The 18996-nt window shown below is 43.5% G+C and overlaps 1 protein-coding gene across 3 annotated transcripts in view; it reads left to right on the top strand.

Moving 5' to 3' along the window:
• The window catches only part of LOC146863797 (uncharacterized), a 317162-nt gene that overhangs the window by 169999 nt on the left and 128167 nt on the right, over positions 1 to 18996 (top strand). For 2 of the 3 annotated variants that reach the window (XM_085628095.1, XM_085628105.1), the window contains exon 2: positions 18244 to 18432. The exons of the other annotated variant lie outside the window; for it this stretch is intronic. In XM_085628095.1, coding sequence (XP_085484221.1) covers positions 18244 to 18432 — 189 coding nt within the window. The remainder of the gene's footprint in view (positions 1 to 18243; positions 18433 to 18996) is intronic. 3 annotated transcript variants of the gene reach the window in all.

Here is an 18996-nt window from a genome sequence, read left to right as displayed (position 1 = left end):
GTAATGGATTAACATCCTCAACAGAAGTACTCTTGTTCAGCTGGCCTAACTGGGTACCTGTAGAAGGCACACGCTCCATCGCAGTTTGCACTGTTTTCACTGACATCCTTAAAATTGCATATCTCCGATTTTACTAATTGGATTTTTGTCATTTCAGTCTTGTATTATTTACAAGAAATTGCTCTATGTTTCTAATCTGGTGTGGTAAGCTTTTTGAGTGGTGTTTTCACTTTATTACTGTTATAAGTGTTTCACAAATACTTTACATATTGCCTCTAAGTTAAGCCTGACTGTTCTGTGTCAAGCTACCCGGGGGTTGAGCACAGGTTAATTTGGAGTTTACTTGTGCTTTACCCTAACAAGGATTGTGGTGGCTGCTTGACCATGACTTGCACCCCAGACAACTGACAACCCAATTTCTTACTGTGGTCCTGAGGGATTCTGCACTGTTGAAGGTTTGCACTACATCTAAAAGGCTTAAGATACACTGCCTAGAACTAGCTGCTAATAAAGAAGGGATCCATTGTACAGCAAGGCGCCTGATACCCATACTCTGCAGCCGGTTCATGAAGACAGCTTGGAAAATAGTGTTAAAAGCAGTGCTGAGATCTAATAGTATGCAAACAGTGCTGCACTTTTTGTCCACCATTGAGGTAATCTGTGCCATGAAGTGAACAAAAACCTGCATTTTGGGAATCCAGAAGTTTGGGAGCTTCTAAATAAGATTAAAGCCAGTTGTTCACACATTATTTTTTCTAATATTCTGGAGGGATAAGGACGAAGGGAAATTGGGTGGGGTTATTTAGAACTTTAAAATATATACTTTATTTTAACAATGGACCCAAAGGTGCTTCTCTCAAGTCCTGAGGCACTGAACCTGTGGGCAGAAAGTCATTACACAACTGAGGGCCTGATTACGATGTCAGGCAGAAGCTCTTCTGACCGACAAGTCTCAGATTTGGTCCCGACTGACTTGCGATTGGCCGACTGATTACGATGCTTCTGAACACTGTTCGGAAGGTCTCCCATTGACCCCAATGGAAGCCTGTGTTCCTAGCGAGAACAAAATGGGTGGCTGCGGAAAACCTTGCACCCTGTCGCAGGCACTCATGGTGCCTGGCACACTATGCATGGTTTTACTGGGGGGTCCCTTGGGTTCTCCCACAGATTCCAACCGGAGATCTCAGTATAAAGGGGGGCCTGCTAGGAGCTCCCAAAGTCAGTCTCCGACAGCCTTTTTGTGTCAGACAGGCCGACTCATAAAGGCTGTCAGAATCCGATATTGTACTCACTTGGTCAGAAACGTTCATAGAGCTCTTCGAATTGGCTCCGACCGACTCGGATACTCTGAGTGCCGATCGGAGCCGATTCGGAATGGTTTGCCTTCCGACCATGCACATTGTAATCGCTCAGTCGGAATTGTTTCCGACCAAGTCGGGCAGATGGGTTCCGACACGGTCTAGGATAATCCGACTGTCGGTTGGAGGCTTTCCGCCCGACAAGGCATTCAGGCCCGTGTTAAGTGGAGGGCAAATGTATAACAGGCCAGGTTAAGAATGAAAACTGGACATGGGTCATCAGGAGAACCTGATTTAACAGAGCCTGAGGAAGTATCGGACGGAAGCTGGTTAAAGGGCGCCTCTCAGAACTGAGAAAGCAAAACAGGCTCCCAGGGCCTGTATGAAGAATCATGAGGACAAGCCAATACTGATGCAAAGAGGCTTAGAAAATAGTTTGCAATGCCCTATTCCATCTGCAAAGAATATCCTACATTCCTTCCTCACCACACTTACTCATAGGGCTATGGTATGTATAAAGTACAACTCCCCCTGGTGCTCCTACCCAGTGGGCAAAGCCAACACTCCAGGAAGCTGGAAAAAAATGCTTAGAGGCCAGGTCATTGGTGAATTTGTGCTATGCAAAAATCATGTAACATACCGCTGTGCTTAATTTGTACCCACTGTCCCTGCCAGCACTGCCAAATGCTGTTGCAAGTCACCTAAAACTGTCAATATGGCCTAGACCTGCCTCTTTTATGTTTTACCCAAAGATATTGAATACTTGTTGATGTGTTGTGCTCAACAATATACAGACAGCACCACCATGTAGTACACTGTGATAAATATGAGTGCAGTTGGTTACAAATAAGAACCAGTGCTAAGTACCGGCAAACACCGGCATAAATTAAGCACTGATAACATAATATAGAAAAGCAATGATAACCATTATATCTTAATTTTTTAAATTATAGTTCTTTATTAATTTTTATTGTGTTATAAAATGCAAGGCAAAGAAATATATAAACGACATAAGCAACAAAAGCGCTGAAGATGTAGGCTTATTGATCAGCAAAAACAGCTCTTAGTTGGGCATTGTCCAGGGTTAGATGAGTCTTTGGGAATTCAGATAAAAGAGAAGAGTTGTCTCAGATGTTTGAGAGAGACACAGGGTTTCCGATATGGTTTTTCTAATATCAGGTTTAAGAATGCAGTACACAGAGCATTATGGGCCTCATTTACAAGTCCCTTGTGCCGCCACTGTGTCACTTTTTTTGATGCCGCGGCAGCACAATCAGTGCGCCACACTGCGCCATATCTACAAACGGACGTATTCGGTCCAATGTATCAGTTTGTAGGGCCCTGTATCACATTATATCTGCAACAGGTATAATGTATGCAGGGTTGGCATTCCCAGGCAAATTAGTCATGTAGAACTGGTGCAGTGAAATTTACAACACTTCACTGCGTCACTCCACGACTTCACTGCGTCAAAATCCTTACGCCTGCACAGATGGAAGGAATGACACAGGGGTTTTACAGTTGATGGAGTTGAGTCCGTTTTACGACCAATTCCAGCAAAGTGTCACTTTTGTGCCAACAGATGTTCCTGAATTTCTGACGCATCTGTTAATCCTTGTGCCTTGAAGCCCTGTATTGTAAATGCAGCGCATCGATGGTGTCGCAAGGGCACTTGGCACATGGAAACTGACACATCGATACATCATTTTCTTATAAATGAGGACCTACGGGCCTTATTTATGAAAAGTGACACATCGCTGCGTGAAAACAGCGATGCATCACTTCTCCTTGCGCCCTCCTTGCGACATGCTGGATGCGTCATATTTACAGTATGATGCATCATGTCGCAAGGAGTTACAGATACGTCAGTATTTCTGACGTATCTGTAGGTGCAAAAATGACGCATTGCTGGAGTGTGTCACGAAAGTGACGCAACTCCATCAATGGGTCATTTGAAACAAGTCCCATTTCAAATGTTCCTGCATCAGTCTTACGCCTGCTGTGAGGCAGGCGTAAGATATTGACGCATTTGAGTCCTAGAAGTGATGCAGTGAAATCTCATACATTTCACTGCGTCACTTCTACGAGGCTTACTTGCGTCAGAACGCCCCCCCTGCATACATTATACCTGGCGCAAGTATAATGTGGTTCAGGGGTTTACAAAGTGACGCATCTACCTGGATGCATCACTTTGTAAATATGACGCAACATGGCGCATTTTTTACCCTTCTGGTGCGTCACAAAAAGTGACGCAGCGGTGGCGCAAATGTGACGCAAGGGCTCATAAATAAGCCTCAATATGTCCAAAGCAAGGGCTACTCTAGGAGATATACTAAATCCCTTACATTACATTCTCACACATTTTGTTCCTACATTACGTTTTCACACATTTTGTTGTTGGTGTGTGCCATTTTAATGCACAGTTCCCCAGCCTCAGCCCTCTCTTGCACACAGTAACCCAATCCTTTGGGTTTATAGTTGTCCTCCCCTTTGAGTGGATTTTGACTCTTTCTTTGGCCAGTGCTATCCAAAGTTATGTAGTTTGTTTTGGTGGGGTCATAAGTAGTTGTGGTGAGGCTGGGTGGGTGTGTGTGTTCTCATCTATGACCTGATTACCAGTTGCACGGCGACTGGTGGGGTGCAAACATTTTACACGTACTTAGGGTTACCGTGCAATGATAACCCACCAGAATAAGGAGTACCTGTGCGGACACGAGATTACTGTGCAGTAGTCTGCATGGTATTCATTGAAGCTACCGCAGACATTTGCCATCTGCTCTGAGCAGGTGCTAAATGTATGTGGGTACTTAAAAGTAGGGCAGGGTGGAGGCAAAGGGTTACCACCTTCTGGACTCTTCCCAATCAGAGTTCAAAATAAACCACAGGACTGAGACGTCCCTCATTGCTGAAGTGAGCACTTGCTTTTCTTCTCAAAGAGGATACCGTGTTATGTGGGGTGCCTGAGAGAGTTAATAGTAGTAACTTTATTATATAGGAAAAATAAATATTTCTTATCAATAGTAGATCACAATAAATACATAAAATCAATTCTACAACAAATGACCAGTCGGTGTGTAAGTAAAAACATTTAGATCCTGAAATTATGCGATAATGATAGGTTAAATATCAAAACTTAATCAATTAGCCAATAAAACCATGATCAGTCATTCAAAAACAATATTTAGTGGCATGATCAATCCTTCTTTTGTTGGCTCTGAAGAATGCCTCCTTTAGGTATTTTCTCCTTGCATCTAAAAGGGATGGACACAAACAAATTCAGTGCTCAATCGTGTCATTCTTGTAACCACACAAAAACAGTGTTTGACTGATGAAAACTGAAAATACCTTGCACCCTCAAACTGGAATATTGGGATATAAAACAGACTGAACCATAAATGCTTTTATTTACAGGCAGGCTCAAGCGACAAAGTCAAATAATATTGCTTGGGCTTACAAAAAATGTCCCGAATGTGATCTTCGTGCTCAGAGGTCTGGAGAAGACAATCGTTGAACTTACTGATGCTTCTCAGACCTGTCTTTGAGATTTGATCGAGGGATGCGTGCCAAGTTATTGAATGACAACAGATTATCACAGTGGTTATTCTTTCTTCCTTTTCAAGGCTTGGGTCCATAAAAGAGCCATAGACTGAGTCCATTGCATGAATATCAGCCTGTTGATAAAATAGTTTTTGGCCGTCGAGCAATGACAAACAAAGTTTAAAAGCTAAAGAAGGAAGACTGAGCTTCCTGTGCAGAGTAGATGAATCTAAACTGAATAGTGCTCTAATCGCAGTCATATATATTTTGTTTAAATTGTCAATTGCATCTTTTAATTCAAAAATAATGGAGGCTAGAGAAGGGTGGGAACAGGTTTGATCTTTGTGATGTTCAACATTTGGCGAATCGCCCTCCCTCCGTTACATTGCCGATTCGTTTAATCACGTTCACCAGTTTGCAATGTGATCAGTCCACACAAGCTTCTTCTCCACAGTCAGCCCAAGATAATCTTTACTGCTTACATGATTGGTGCAACCACCTTTCGTCTCCCACTCAGTTTTTATATTTTTCATTGATTTTGGTCTTTCGAATTACATGATTTTTGTCATTTGCCATATTATACTCTTGAAATGGTATTTGGTCATCATATGGTAAATATGAAATTGGCTTAAATCCGAATTTGGGGGCAAAGCCATCAGGGCTGTCATGATGGAAAGACAAAGCCGATATGTAAAGGGAGAAAAGCCAAAGGTGCTACAATGCAGCCGTGCTCAAGACCTTTGGAAGTACTCAGTCTAGGAGAAAGGTTATTCTCTGTCAGTTTTACTTAGAGCCATGATTCTCAATAGAATGACACCAGAAAATACAGAAAAGTATCGTTGATCAACCATTTCTTTGGTTTCATCCAGAGTTTGCTGCAAGTTACACTGTCAAATGCTGAGGTATAGTCAATAAAGCAGACATATAGTGACTATTCATTTCAGAGCCACAATGTTGTCAAGGGTAGACAAGCCCGGCCTGAGTCCGGTTTGGTTAAATGGAAGAAGGTTGGAGTCAGAAGCCCAATCAAGCTTTTTATTCAGCAAAAATTTGCATAACAACTTCCCTTCAGCACCTGGGAGTGCAATAACATTATAGTTCTTAGGGTCATCACTGAGTCCTTTTTTATACAGATGATGTATTATGGACCGTCTCCAAGAAGGTGGAATTTGGCCAGATTGAAGAATCTCCGAAAATAAATTCAATAAAAGTTGCCTCCAAATATCTGTATTCTAAGTTTAAGATGTTAATTGGAATTTTGTTCGGACCTGCAGTTCTAGAGGATTTAGCTCATAAAATAGATTTAATTCTTCATAAACTTCTGATCCTGGTTTACATAGATTGAAAGAGAAGCCTTATCAACGGTACTAGATCCTTACAGTTCCTTGATGTTTATAAGCCATTTGTTGAATGGGGCATAAAAATCAGAGGCTGCCTAATGTGAGCCGGTGCCCTCCTACTACGAAACACAATGTTTTAGTGTCTTTTGTCCTTGAGGCTAAAAATAGCTTTGCATATTGAGATTTTCTCCGAAAATCTTTCATTTCATGATGTAGAGCTTTTTCTCCTCCTTGATCAGTTTGTCCCATTCTTTGAAGGGATATTTTCATCTGGTTCCGGTGATTTGTATTTAATACACCAATGATGATCATCTCTGACTTGGACATCTGTGGAGATGAAATTGAATACTGAGCTCAAGGGTTGTTTGCAGTTCTTGCACGAGCCTGAATCCGGATAGGAATGTGAGTTATTTAAATTGAACCATCAAGTGATAACACTTTGACATTTTAATGAGAGAATTTTGGAGTTGAAGATACTGTTCCTATTTATTATTATTTTTGTTAATTTTGAATAATCATTATTGCTCTCATTGGTCTTCTGTTAAAGCTGATGGTTCAACATGAGATTAATGATTTGGGGAGTGTGATCACTCTATCTCCTGGAAGTGGTTTAAAATTGCTAATATTAAAAAAAACCTGTGATAAATGAAGAAGGGAGTGATCTATTATGGTTTTTGAATTTACTGTAGCAAATATCCGTTGTGCCGGTTCATCCCCTTGACATTGACCATTCAACGTGCCATAATCTAGTTCTAAAAATGATTCAGACGATTGACTGAATGTTAAATGCCTCTTTTTCAACCATTCAGCTATTGCATGTGCACCCACATTGTAATCTATATCAGGATGATAATTGAGAGGAGAGTTTGGCCTGAAAAGATAAAAGGTGGATTCGGTCAAGATAAGGTTCCAACAGTCTGACATGTTTGTGCGTTAGAAATTCTGTGGTGAGTTTCCCCTGGTCAGACATGGTGGAGTCTTGTTGTGCAACCCAACCCCAGTTATATTATCTCTTTACTGTTTTTTTGGGGGATAGGGATGAGTCTGATTTTGCCCACGCTTCTCAGATCAAATTTAGATGCATTTTTGGTCTCAGATGGCAATGCACCTTTAGTGGGTGGTGGTATTGAAACGTTTTTGTTGAAATTTGATTTTCCTTAGTATTTGTGGATATTTTGGGGATATTGGTGTTTTGAGAATAACATCGCATGTAGCTAGATCTGATTTCTTTGACTAAATAAAAAAAAACAATTGCTTCCAATTTTCATGTGGCTTGTGTGATTATTAAGTAGTGTATTCCAGGACAAATTTTACATTCAGAGGATCACCAGATCTTATTTGGTTGGTGTCTTGGAATTGAGACAAACTTTTCAATATATTCCGATTATTAGAGGTATCCTGCTGACCTTCTAGTCTGGGACAAATTCTAGGATGTAGCTATCTCCTTTTTGCTTTTCTGAAAGTTAGGCTGGTAAATAGTCCCAAGAAAGTTTTGTGAGCATTTTTGTTGAAGAAATATTTGCCACATTGTTCATTAGTTCTAGTGAAGGTTCTGCGTTAAAATGATCCCCTAGATTGTTCCTTCTTGACTTTTCTCCTATCTTATTTCCTTGGGAAGTTGATGGAGCTACTGATTTTGTTCCAGTTTTTAGTTTCCACCTGCACAGTGCTTGCGCTGTGCTTGAGAAATCTATTGTTTTTTAATATAAACTTAAAAGGGACTTACATCCCGCCTCCTCTCTCCTGGCTTCTTATTGGTTCCTGTGTGTGCCACTTACCTTCCCTCCATTTCTAATGGCTGTAGCATATTTTCCTGCATTTACCAATGCTTGTTTCTCCTCTGCTTCTCTTATCAGTTTCCCACTTCCGAAATACTGTTAACATCCGCTTTGGTGGAACTATCTTTTTATAAAGTTTTGCCTTTTACTATTTCTGCATATGTATATAACAATTTATCAACTCGCGAGATTAAGTGATTTGTATAGAATCACAGGATATTGTGGGGCCCTGCAGAGACTCTAACCGGTATACCCAGCTCTCAACTAAGCAGCTCTGGCTGCTGCACCACATCCTCCCCACTCCTGTCAGGGAGCTCTTTCCTTCTCCCAGACGATGATTGATTAAAACAGCTATTTATTCATTACATAGGCGAAACCTATGCATTACCAAAGCTTGTTTAATAGAGGTTTTGACTCTTCTTGGTGTTATTAGAAAGAGATTATCCAAAAAGGTAAAGCCCGCTGCAAGAATTTTGGCTAAATTTACCTCCTGTGTACATTGAGGATCTGAACTTCTGTTAATTGTCCAAAGAGCTTGTTATCAGGAGAAGTTCCTTATCTTTGTTTGAACTCCTGGACTGAGTTATGTAGATCAATCTACCTCTTGAGTCTAAGTGTCTCCAAAAATTGCCCCAGCAAAACTTCTGACCTGGAGGTTGGATCAGTTGTTTCATACCTCTTTTCTTCAGAAGAGAGTTTGGTGCAGAAAAGTGGGAACAAGCTGCTGTTTTTGTCCCATTGGCCATGCTGTATTTTGAAACGATCGAGGCATTTGCGGGATTATCTTTCTCATTTATGTTTCTCAGCTTCTTAAGACATTTTTTACTTGTTTATCAGATTGATCTTGTAGAAATGAAGATGCCCTTCTTAGGAGAAGGCTCGGCCACTGAAGTAAGATCTGTGGAAGGCTCATTTAAAAAAATGTATAATATGGTTTCAAGTTGTTATCTGATTCTAAGCCAAGGCTGGAAACCATTCTGATACCATTGGTGGATGCTGGTGGATCACTGGATGGTGTAGGAAGGTTGTGAGCAATAATATATTCGGATTGGACAGCAGATGATTGACTTAATTTGAACAGTGACAGTTGAAGCAGATCTTAGATACCTTTCTATATTGCAGATTTATTGCTGCATTGTAAGAAGGAGATTATTGGCCTACAGAAACAATGCCAAGTCTTTTCACAATCCTTTAGCAAAGCCATTTGATCACCAGTATGGAAGATTGGGCCCCCAACGTATCTGCCATTTTTACAAGGTTGAGGTTACGGCCCCCATGGCTGTAACGCTGGGTGAACCGGTGACGTGAGTAATTCATCAGAACCTGAAGCGGAGTGGATTGCATCATAGAGAGGTAAAGTTGATAAATTAGCATTTGATGGAGCATAACTCGAGCTAGGCAACTCGTCCAATGATACAGAGGAATCCAATGAGTTAGTCATAGTTATGAAATGATAAATACTCAGTCAGATGCTAGTCCATCCCTGCCTCTTCAAGTGAAGGATCCAGACCATACAATGTATCAGTCAGAGTTCATTTTTAATGATTGCACATCTTCTGGGATAGAAATGATTAAGATGATTTTTGTTTCTTGTACCGGTACAAGTCGTTCAAAGAGTCAGGAGTTGGATTTAGCGTGACTAAAGTGAGTGAAGTGGCATACTCACTCATCAAAATAGTTGGATGATCCTGAGTGGGAGTCAAACTCTTCACTCTGCTTATGACTGTCACCCTTCCCATCTCTGTCACACCCTCAGTGCCTGTCACTTCCCAAGTCCATTGCCCACGCAATCCATGTCTCTCGGCCTCAGTCACACCCACAGACCCTTTCAGACTCCCAGTCTTTGTCACACTCCTTGCCCTCTAAGCCTCCTCATTACAGATACCCTCCCCATCCATGCCATTGTCCTCATCCATGAGACAGTCCTGTCCCCACCACTCATGAAAAGAATCAGGAGTCTGAGAAAATGGTGCCAGTTCTGCCCAAATTGTTGGCATCCACTGAATGACTGTTCCCAGCCCTGTCATAATGCTTGCCCTTGTATAATTCCTGTAATTCTTGGCCTATTGTTATCATCCATGAGACTTTGGTGCCCAACCTTGATATCATGCCATAATGGTGATAATTCCTGACATTCTGTGGACATCTACATGTTAATGTTAATGTTAAGGGGAATTTATTAAGCGCGCTGACACCATGAGTTTCCTGGCGCTGATAGACTACCAAGGTTGTGCAGAGGAGACTTAACGGGGATGTGAAAAAAGCAGTGTTTTCAGAGATTTCCTAAAAGACAGAAGAGAAGGCTCAGTCTTGAGGGAGAGTGGAAGGGAATTCCACAGCTTAGGTGCCAAGTGGATAAAGCTGCGAACGCTTAGTCTAGAGAGTCTGAAGCGAGGAATAACCAGAAGCTGGAGATTGGAGGACCTCAAAGTACGGGAAGGACAGTAAGGGGTAACCAAGGACTTCACAAAAACCGGGGAGGAGCCGGTACGGGCTTTAAAAACCAGGCAGCAGACCTTAAAGGCTATTCTTTCACTGATAGGCAGCCAGTGTAATTGGTGGAGCAGAGGTCTAGCCGACTGCCATCTTGAAATTTTGAAGGCAAGTCTTGCGGCCTGGTTTTGAATAATCTGTAGCCTGGAAAGCAGGGATTTTGGGAGGCCAAAGTAAAGGGAATTGGAGAAGTCCAGACGGGACATCACCAATGCTATTATGACCTGTAACAAGGCTTCCGGGGTCAAAAGGTGGGCGACTTTCCGTATTCTGTAGAGCTGGAACATACAGACGGAAGTTACAGCACTCACCTGAGCCTTGAGATTGAGCTCAGAGTCAATAATGACCCCGAGACTCTTTACACAATCAGCTGGAAGAGGCGGAAGACTGAGCTCAAAGGGCCAGAACTGAGGACCCCAGTGGGAAACGCTCCTCCCGGGAAGGAGGAGCTCAGTTTTCCCAGGATTGAGCTTCAGTTGGTTTTGATTCATCCAGTGCTGGATGTGTGTCATGACCGCCTGGAAGTTGGTGATGGCGTCAGGGGAGGTGAGGGGGAAAATAATTTGTAAGTCGTCTGCATAATTGAACACGGTGACGTCCCACCTGCCCAAGGAGTGGATAAGGGGTTGGAGATATAAATTAAAGAGAAGGGGAGACAGAGATGATCCCTGGGGAACGCCGCACAGCGACGGGGCACTAGTAGCTCTGAAGGGGCCCAGTTTGACAGCTTGAGATCTTCCCTCAAGGAAAGACCTGACCCAAGTCAGGGCGAGCCCACGAATTCCAGCTGACTCGACACGGTGGAGTAAGATGCATGATCCACCATGTCGAAAGCTGCCGACAAATCCAGTAGGACCAGTGCCTGGGAGAGACCTCTGTCAGCATTACTTCTGAGGTTATCCAGCACAGCGAGAATGACAGCCTCGGTAGAGTGGGCTGGTCTAAAGCCCGCTTGATTTATTTCCAAGAAATGGGATTCCTCAATGAATTGCGAGAGGCAAGCAGTGACATGTGCCTCTAAGATTTTAGACAGGTAAGGCAGAAGGGAGATGGGCCGATAGTTTGCGAGGACCGCAGGGTCCGCGCCAGGCTTTTTCAGCAAAGGCACCAGGATAGCTTCCTTGAATGACCTTGGAACTATTCCGGAGCTAAGAGAGGCGTTAAGTAGGGATAAAACATTGTGCGGGAAAGTGTGACAGATCTCACGGAACACTGAGGGAGGGCAGCAATCTTTGGGGGAGCCAGATTTTACACGCGTAGCCAATTTGGCCAGAGAGTCGGAAACAAGTCAGAGTAGAGGTATTAATAGAAGGGGCTGCGGCAATAGCTGAGAAGGGAGAATAAGGAATAGAATTTTTGATTGCCAAGATTTTATCGATAAAGAAGGAGTTCAGGGCATTGCATGACTCGGCAGAGGGGGCCTGGTTGGGGAGTGTCCTATCGTCTGATGTTAATTCAGCAAGAACCTTGAATATCTCTTTGGATTTGTTAGGGGCAGTTAGTATTCTCTTAGAGACAAAGGCGGCCTTAGTGGTGGTGATGGCTTTTTTATATTCCTTACGTGCAAGCACGTACGCCTCCCTATCGGTGCTAAGGTAATTGCGTCTCCACCTGCGCTCTGCTTGACGTAGCTCAAGATGTTGAGATTTCAGGGCTGAAGTAAACCATTTATGAGATTTACTATGTCGGGAGTGAGGGAACCGAGAGAAGGGGGCAAGTTGGTCGCTAGCCATTGTGAGCCAGTCGGTGATATTTGCATCCAGAACTTCGACCCCTAAGCTGTTACTAGGAGGGGGTTGAGTCTCTGCGAGAAGGGAGAGGAAGGCAGGAAGATCGAGAGCATTCCATTTCCTAGCGGCCCCACCCTCCAAAGGCGGCAGTCTAACCAGGCCCTTCACAGAGATGGAGGTCTCAATCAACGAGTGATCTGACCAGACACATGGGGAAATGATCGGGCAAGAGAGTGATACCCCCAGCGTCCAGATGTGATCCAGAATGTGACCCCCGATGTGAGTGGGAGTGGTAACATGCTGGGTCAAATTTAAGCTGAGGAGTGCCTCGGTCAATTCGGTAGCATGGGGGCCAGCGTCAGCCTGTTTGTACCAATAATTAAAGTCGCCGAACATGGCAATACGAGCAGAGGCAGTCATCAGGGCGGCAAGCTGATCGCTGAGAGCAGCAGGGAACAAGGGCATAGGGGTGGGAGGACGATACAGAACAATGAGAGTCAGGGCTCCAGCTTCAGAAGCTAGGCTGATGACAAGGTTCTCAACCTCCGGAAGACAGAGCGAAGAAGACGCAATGAATTTGAGATCTTTACGTATGATTGCCGCCACACCTCCGCCGCGGCGAGCTGTAGGCCGATTGGCATTCAGCATGTAGTAGCTGGGAGGCAAGGCTGCCAGGATATCAGGGAGGGAGGAATCAGACAGCCAAGTCTCGGTAAGCAGCAAGACATCAGGGTTCTCAGCCGTCAAAAGAAAAAATATATCGGAGTGATGTTGAGGGAGGGAGCGTGTGTTAAGATAGAGTATGTGAATACAGGACTCAGGCTGAGACGGGGTAGACAGAACCTGATGTGTAAGTCGGGGTGCAGATGTATCAGCCGAGATGCCAAGAGACACTAGGCGATCCCAAATTGTGGTAGAAAGTGCACAGGGTGGATGCTGCAGCGCTCTAAGTGTGGCAGCTGAATGGATGATGCGAGGAGCAGCATTCCAGGGCCCAGGGCCCGTCAGGCCGCGGACGGGCGCAGACTGGCTTAACTCAGGCGCAACTCCGGCGCGCCTATGTCGCACCCGCTGCGCTCGTCCGCTGCGCTTCCGGTAAGGGGAGGCCATTTTGTAGGGCTGAGGGCGTTAGGGGCCGAGCGCTAGTCCACTCGCCTCGGCTCCACTACAGGCTCCTCACCCAAGATGGCGGCCAAAGTCGGGTCCCGGGCAGCGCTACAATCGCCTGCCACGAGACAGATCAAGGGCGAATACACAAATAAAGCCCAGGTAAGAATACATACAGTCAACCTGCACAACAAAAAAGGGGGTTAACATACAAAGTGCAAATGCAATCTAAAATACACAGTTCGATTTTTTAAAATAGCCGTGTGGCTTCTGAGCGTAGTCACGGGGCCCGGTAGAGCCTCTAGCGACCGTAAGCGTCTATCAAATGGCCGAAGTACAATGGTGTCCAAGCTTGGTAGAATAACAAACACTCCTGGCATAATGGTGATATTACTTGGCACATTGTTGTTATTCATAAAACTTTGGTACCACCCCTGATTAAAGGTTGCTTATAGCGTAAGAAGAGCTGGTAATATATGGGGCATCCATGGCATGTTGGTGTCCACACCCACCTGCTATAATGCTGATCTTTACATAATACCTGTAAATCATTGCATAATTGGTATAATAGACATTCATTCCATCTGATGGGATACATATCCATGTAATGTAAAACTTATTGCTTTGTTAAACAATGATATTTGGTGATCAAGTCTGTGTTTACTAGAAAAGTAAAAAGTTAGGGGCCTATTTTCAAGCCCCTTGCAGCGACAGTGCGTCACTTTTAATATCGGAAAGAGTGACGTACATGCGGCACAAGGGACTTGTAAATAAGCCCCATAGTATTTTAAAACAAAATAGGGTTTTTACACCAAAATAGCATGCTTTTTGAAAATTCAAGTATATTTATCCCAAATAAAAAAGTGATATCTAGGTGTGGGCAAACTATTTCTTTTCATGCTGTGTTCAAGAAAATGACTGCTATATGTTTTCTCTTTGTGCTATCTGATTTATTCCTTGACCGTCGTCTATATTTGTTTTGAGTTGAATGATATGACTACATCTCTTTGAGTTCCAGGCCTATGTGATTTATAGTGAACCTCTGGTGTAGGCTGCTCCAGATCTGCTAATCTCTAGTGTCTACAGCCTCACAGTGTGAGATCTCTAAGTTTTTTTTTTTTTCCACACTGCCTTACCACATATATTTTCAGTGAAAGGGTATGAGTGGCAGTCTACTTGGAAGGTGGATGTAAAATAAAACACAGCACTTGGGATAGCCGACGACTGAGTCTAATGTGTTTCATGTAAACTCGCCAGCTAGCAATCAGCGATAATGCAAGGCAATGCCATTTTTAATGGACCAGTGCATAGCCCTTGATCAGCTGGGGCGTGCAATGTTACAATCCATAGCATTTTCATTCTTATTTTGCACAGTTTCTCTAAAGCCAAGTGAATAGGAGTGGGAACAAGCGACAAATTGAAGTTTGTAGAGGGAAGGCATGTGAGATGTCCTTGACAAAGAGATTGAGGTAACACTAACAGGAGCTCACTCTTACATTCGAATTTGAGCCAATTTCAAAACTAGGTTATGCTTGGCTAGCACAGATCAGTAAAATGTGCATAGTACAACATAGAAGTACACAAAAAGAGCACATTTAAAATGTGTGTAATTGAGCAACCATACTAAAGTTTTAGTGATCTGTATATATAGTAGGTATAGGTATAGAAATGACCTTTCAGTTGTTTAATTTGCAGTGAGCAGAGTCCACGAAGTGGTAAGAAGGCAGACTAGTGCTGTCTCTTTCCTAAAAAAGCTAAAAAACTATTTTCCCTACCTGTGATTGTATCATCTTTTCTTTCTTTTTTATTTGTCTTTAACTGTCTTTGCCTGTGGTTGTTACAGTTTAAAATTGTAGTTTTTAAACTGCCCATGATTGCATATTTTATCACCTGCTTTTGTGTTTAAACTTGTGTTTTTTTCCTGCCCGTGACTGCTTCCATTTAACCTGTTAAATTGTGGGATTTGCAGCCAAAACTCTGTAGTTTTTCCCTCTCATTCTCCATGACTATTAGTTTTTCCCTCCAAATTTCTCCTTTGCTCTGTGCTAAGACCTGCATATTAAGCAGTGCACTCACAGCCACCATTTTGTGTTAACAAGTCAGTGAAACCAGCCTCCCCTCCCCCCAGCAACAGAGATATTCTACATCAGAGGGTGCTCTGAGACAGCAGTAATCTCCTGTGAGCTGTTTAAACTGTGTTTAATAGGGACTGTGCATTTTTGTTTGGGCCAGGAGAGGGAGTAAAGTTTTATACAAACAGTATTGTTATAGGACAAGTTTGTTAGGCCCTTACCTGCAGAAGTCCAAAGTGTGGATTGTGCCTGTCTGTCTCCTAGGACTTTTCTGAATAGAGCAGCTCCCCAGAACCAGCCCTACCCCCCAGGCCAGCAGACCTAGGACTGCTGATTGGTTTCCCCTGCTCCAAGCAAATCTTAGCCCTCCTCTCACACCTGCCCAGGACCCTAAATGCTTTGCTGGGTGCACCCCAAATCATTCTCCTCTATCTTGTGAGTTGCAGCCTACCTGTGCCACAGATTGCAGTGAGCAGAATCCAGGAAGTGGTAAGGAGGCAGACTGGTGCTGTCTCTTTCCTAAAAAACGATTTTCCCTACCTGTGATTGCATCATCTTTTCTTTCTTTTTTTATTTTTATTTATCTGTCCTTGCCTGTGGTTGTTACAGTTTCAAATTGTAGCTTTTAACCTGCCCGTGATTGCATAATTTATCACCTGTTTTTGTGTTTAAACTTGTGGTTTTTCCTGCCCACGACTGCTTCCATTTAACCTGTTAAATTGTGGGATTTGCAGTCCGAACTTCTGTAGTTTTTCCCTCTCATTCCCCGTGACTATCAGTTTTCCCTCCAAATTTCTCCTTTGCTCTTTACTAAGACCTGTATGTTAAGCAGTGCACCCCCAGCCACCATTTTGTGTTAACAAGTCAGTGAAACCAGCCCCGCCCCCCCCCCCAAACCCTCAGCAACAGGGATATTCTACATAAGAGGGTGCTCTGAGACAGCAGTAATCTGCTGTGAGCTGTTTAAACTGTGTTTAATGGGGACTGTGCACTTCGTTTTTTGGCCAGGAGAGGGAGTAAAGCTTTATACAAATAGTGTTGTTGGAGGACAAGTTTGTCAGGGCCATACCTGCAGAAGTCCAAAGGGTGGATTGAGCCTGTCTGTCTCCTAGGAGATTTCTGACTAGAGGAGCAGCTTCCAACTCCCTGGCCAGCAAACCTTGTCTGAGGTAGCTGGGACCTTATATAGTCTGCTATTGTTTGGCACATGTGGACACTGATTGGTGGTTGTATCTGGTGTTTCTATTGGATTGGGGTTAGTGTCCTCATTGGTTGGGTATTTGAGGGTTCTGATAGGTTTCTGGGTCTGTGACTGTGTAGGGTTGGGACTCAGGCTAGGGTTAGGATTTCTATTGGAAGTGAGGACTAGGGCTTCCTGTGTTATTGGTTGTTGGGACTAGGGTGGGACTAGGGCTAGGGTTCGGCCTTTAATTGGCAGTAGCGATTAGGGCTTCTGATGTGATTGGTTGCTGGACTAGGTGTGGGACTAAGAGTAGGGTTAGGCTTTCTATTGGAAGTAGGGACTAGGGCATCCTGTGCCAGAAAGACATGGAGATCAGGGTTTATTTAACTGATTGGGTGCTTGGATTAGGGCTAAGATTGGCTGTAAGGTCCTGGTATCCTATTGGTTCTAGATTTTAGCACTTTTGTTGTGATTGGATAGTGTTAGAGCTAGGGTTCCCATTAGCTGAAGGAGTCACCTGACTACTAGGGCTATAAAAGGCCAAGGCTTAAGACGTCTCAGCCCGGGCGTCGAGGCTAAAGGCATATTTCACGATAATAATTCACCACTAATTCTTTATAGGTTTCCGGAGTAGTTTGCTTCAACACCCCATCAGGAGTGACAAGTGCTATATAAATACAAACCTTTTTTCCTCTTCTATACTTCTGCTATCCTTCCAAATTCAAATACCTGACTAACATATTCACCACTTAAAATTTACTTGCATGTTTCACTATACTAATTCAACACTAACCCTCTATGGGTCCCGGAGTAGCATGCTACTCGCCACAAAAGCGGTCTGACGCCTCGTCAGGGGTAGTAAGCGCTATACAAATTACAATACAATACAATACAATAAAGTACAACACACTATAAGGCACACGTGAGCTTTAGTGTTTTCAAGGTTAAAATATATAATATACATTAAGGCACAGATATAGGTAAATTCACTTTCTCAGTGGAGTAACTGCACTGTGGAATTGAAAGAAGATGCTGCATACATTTACTAATAGTCCTTGCAATCTTGCATATACCCATTTTTTAAACCACTTTTCAGGGTCATTTTACTGAACTTGTGCTGAAGATACAAGCCCCTTGCGCCGTCGGTATGTCACTTTTTCCCATATTAAAAGTGATGCACCGGAGAAGCAAATGGTTTGTAAACGGGCCCCACAGTTTGCTAATTTATTTAACTTGTCTTGCAGATAGTAAATCTCACACACACATACACTCCTGGTGCATACAACCAGTGCCCTGGAATATGTCATGGACGCCTCTTCACTACCTACGGCTTTTCAGCACATCTAGGAACAAAAGATGCTCTAAAGTTGATTATTTGGCCCCATGTATGCATTTTATTTTCCTGAGAAAGTCCCCTCACCTCCCCTTCTGAATACCTCTGGCATCCCTGGGCTTGCTTACTGTATTCTGCTTGGCTGACTGTTTACCCCTCACACCTGTGATTTCTTTCCAGCCGCCAGTGTGCCCTTCCTATCTTCCTCCCACTCCTGCTTTGAAAGTTCAGCAGCTGTACTTAAACCACGGTGCCCTTCAAGGAGCATTGCCCCTCTCCATAGCCCCCAAACATCCGCCACTCTGTGCCAATCCAATAAACCATGCTCTCTTGCGTATCTCATGGATGCTTAGGTTTCTTTTTATATTTCAGAAAGATGCAAACATCCAAACACGGGCTGGTCTGTGCTAATCCTGGCTCCCGCCAAAGAATGGTATGATCGTGGGGAAAGGGTGCAAGTCACGTGCGCCGCGGGATATAAACCCTCAACGTCTACATTCGAGTGCAGACAAAGGTTTTGGGGCTCCGCAAGTGAATGGGATGTGACGCCCTCCTGCATCCGTGAGTGTGCCTTACCTTTCAGGTGTCACTAATTCTCTGATCAAGTCACTGTGAGCATTTGTCTGACCTGGAAACAGGCACTGTAGCCAGAACCAGGTGAGTGTGGATAGCGTTATTCGGACTTGCACACCCTCATGGACAAGGGCTGGACCCAGGCCAAATACACATGAACAATATCACACTCGCAGGGACCTTTTTACTAAAATATTTTGCAGATGTGACGTCCTCCATTTCAAAGGAACTGCAGACCCCACTGCATCATGCACAGAAGTGGAGGCCAAAGCAATCTCGAATGTTTCTGAAGAAAGCCCAGCAAGATTAAGAACTTTAACATAACTCAAATTACATTTATTTACAAACTACCATGCTAATGAAGAGAAAAAAATAAAATTGCTGTGTGAGGGAAGCGTGAAGTCCTATTTATAAAGTAACACTAGAAAGCTTAGAACATAAAATCCTACACGCCCAAAAATATATTGGGGCATATTTTCAAGCGGCAGCGATAATTATCGCTTTCCGCTCTTAGCGTGAGGATTTTTATCGCTGGCTATCGCTGGAAATTAT

The sequence above is a fragment of the Triturus cristatus genome, chromosome 2_1 (assembly GCF_964204655.1).
Source record: "Triturus cristatus chromosome 2_1, aTriCri1.1, whole genome shotgun sequence".
Lineage (NCBI taxonomy): Eukaryota > Metazoa > Chordata > Amphibia > Caudata > Salamandridae > Triturus > Triturus cristatus.
The sequence above is the reverse complement of the archived record's forward strand: the minus strand, read 5'-3'. Positions and strand labels throughout refer to the sequence as shown.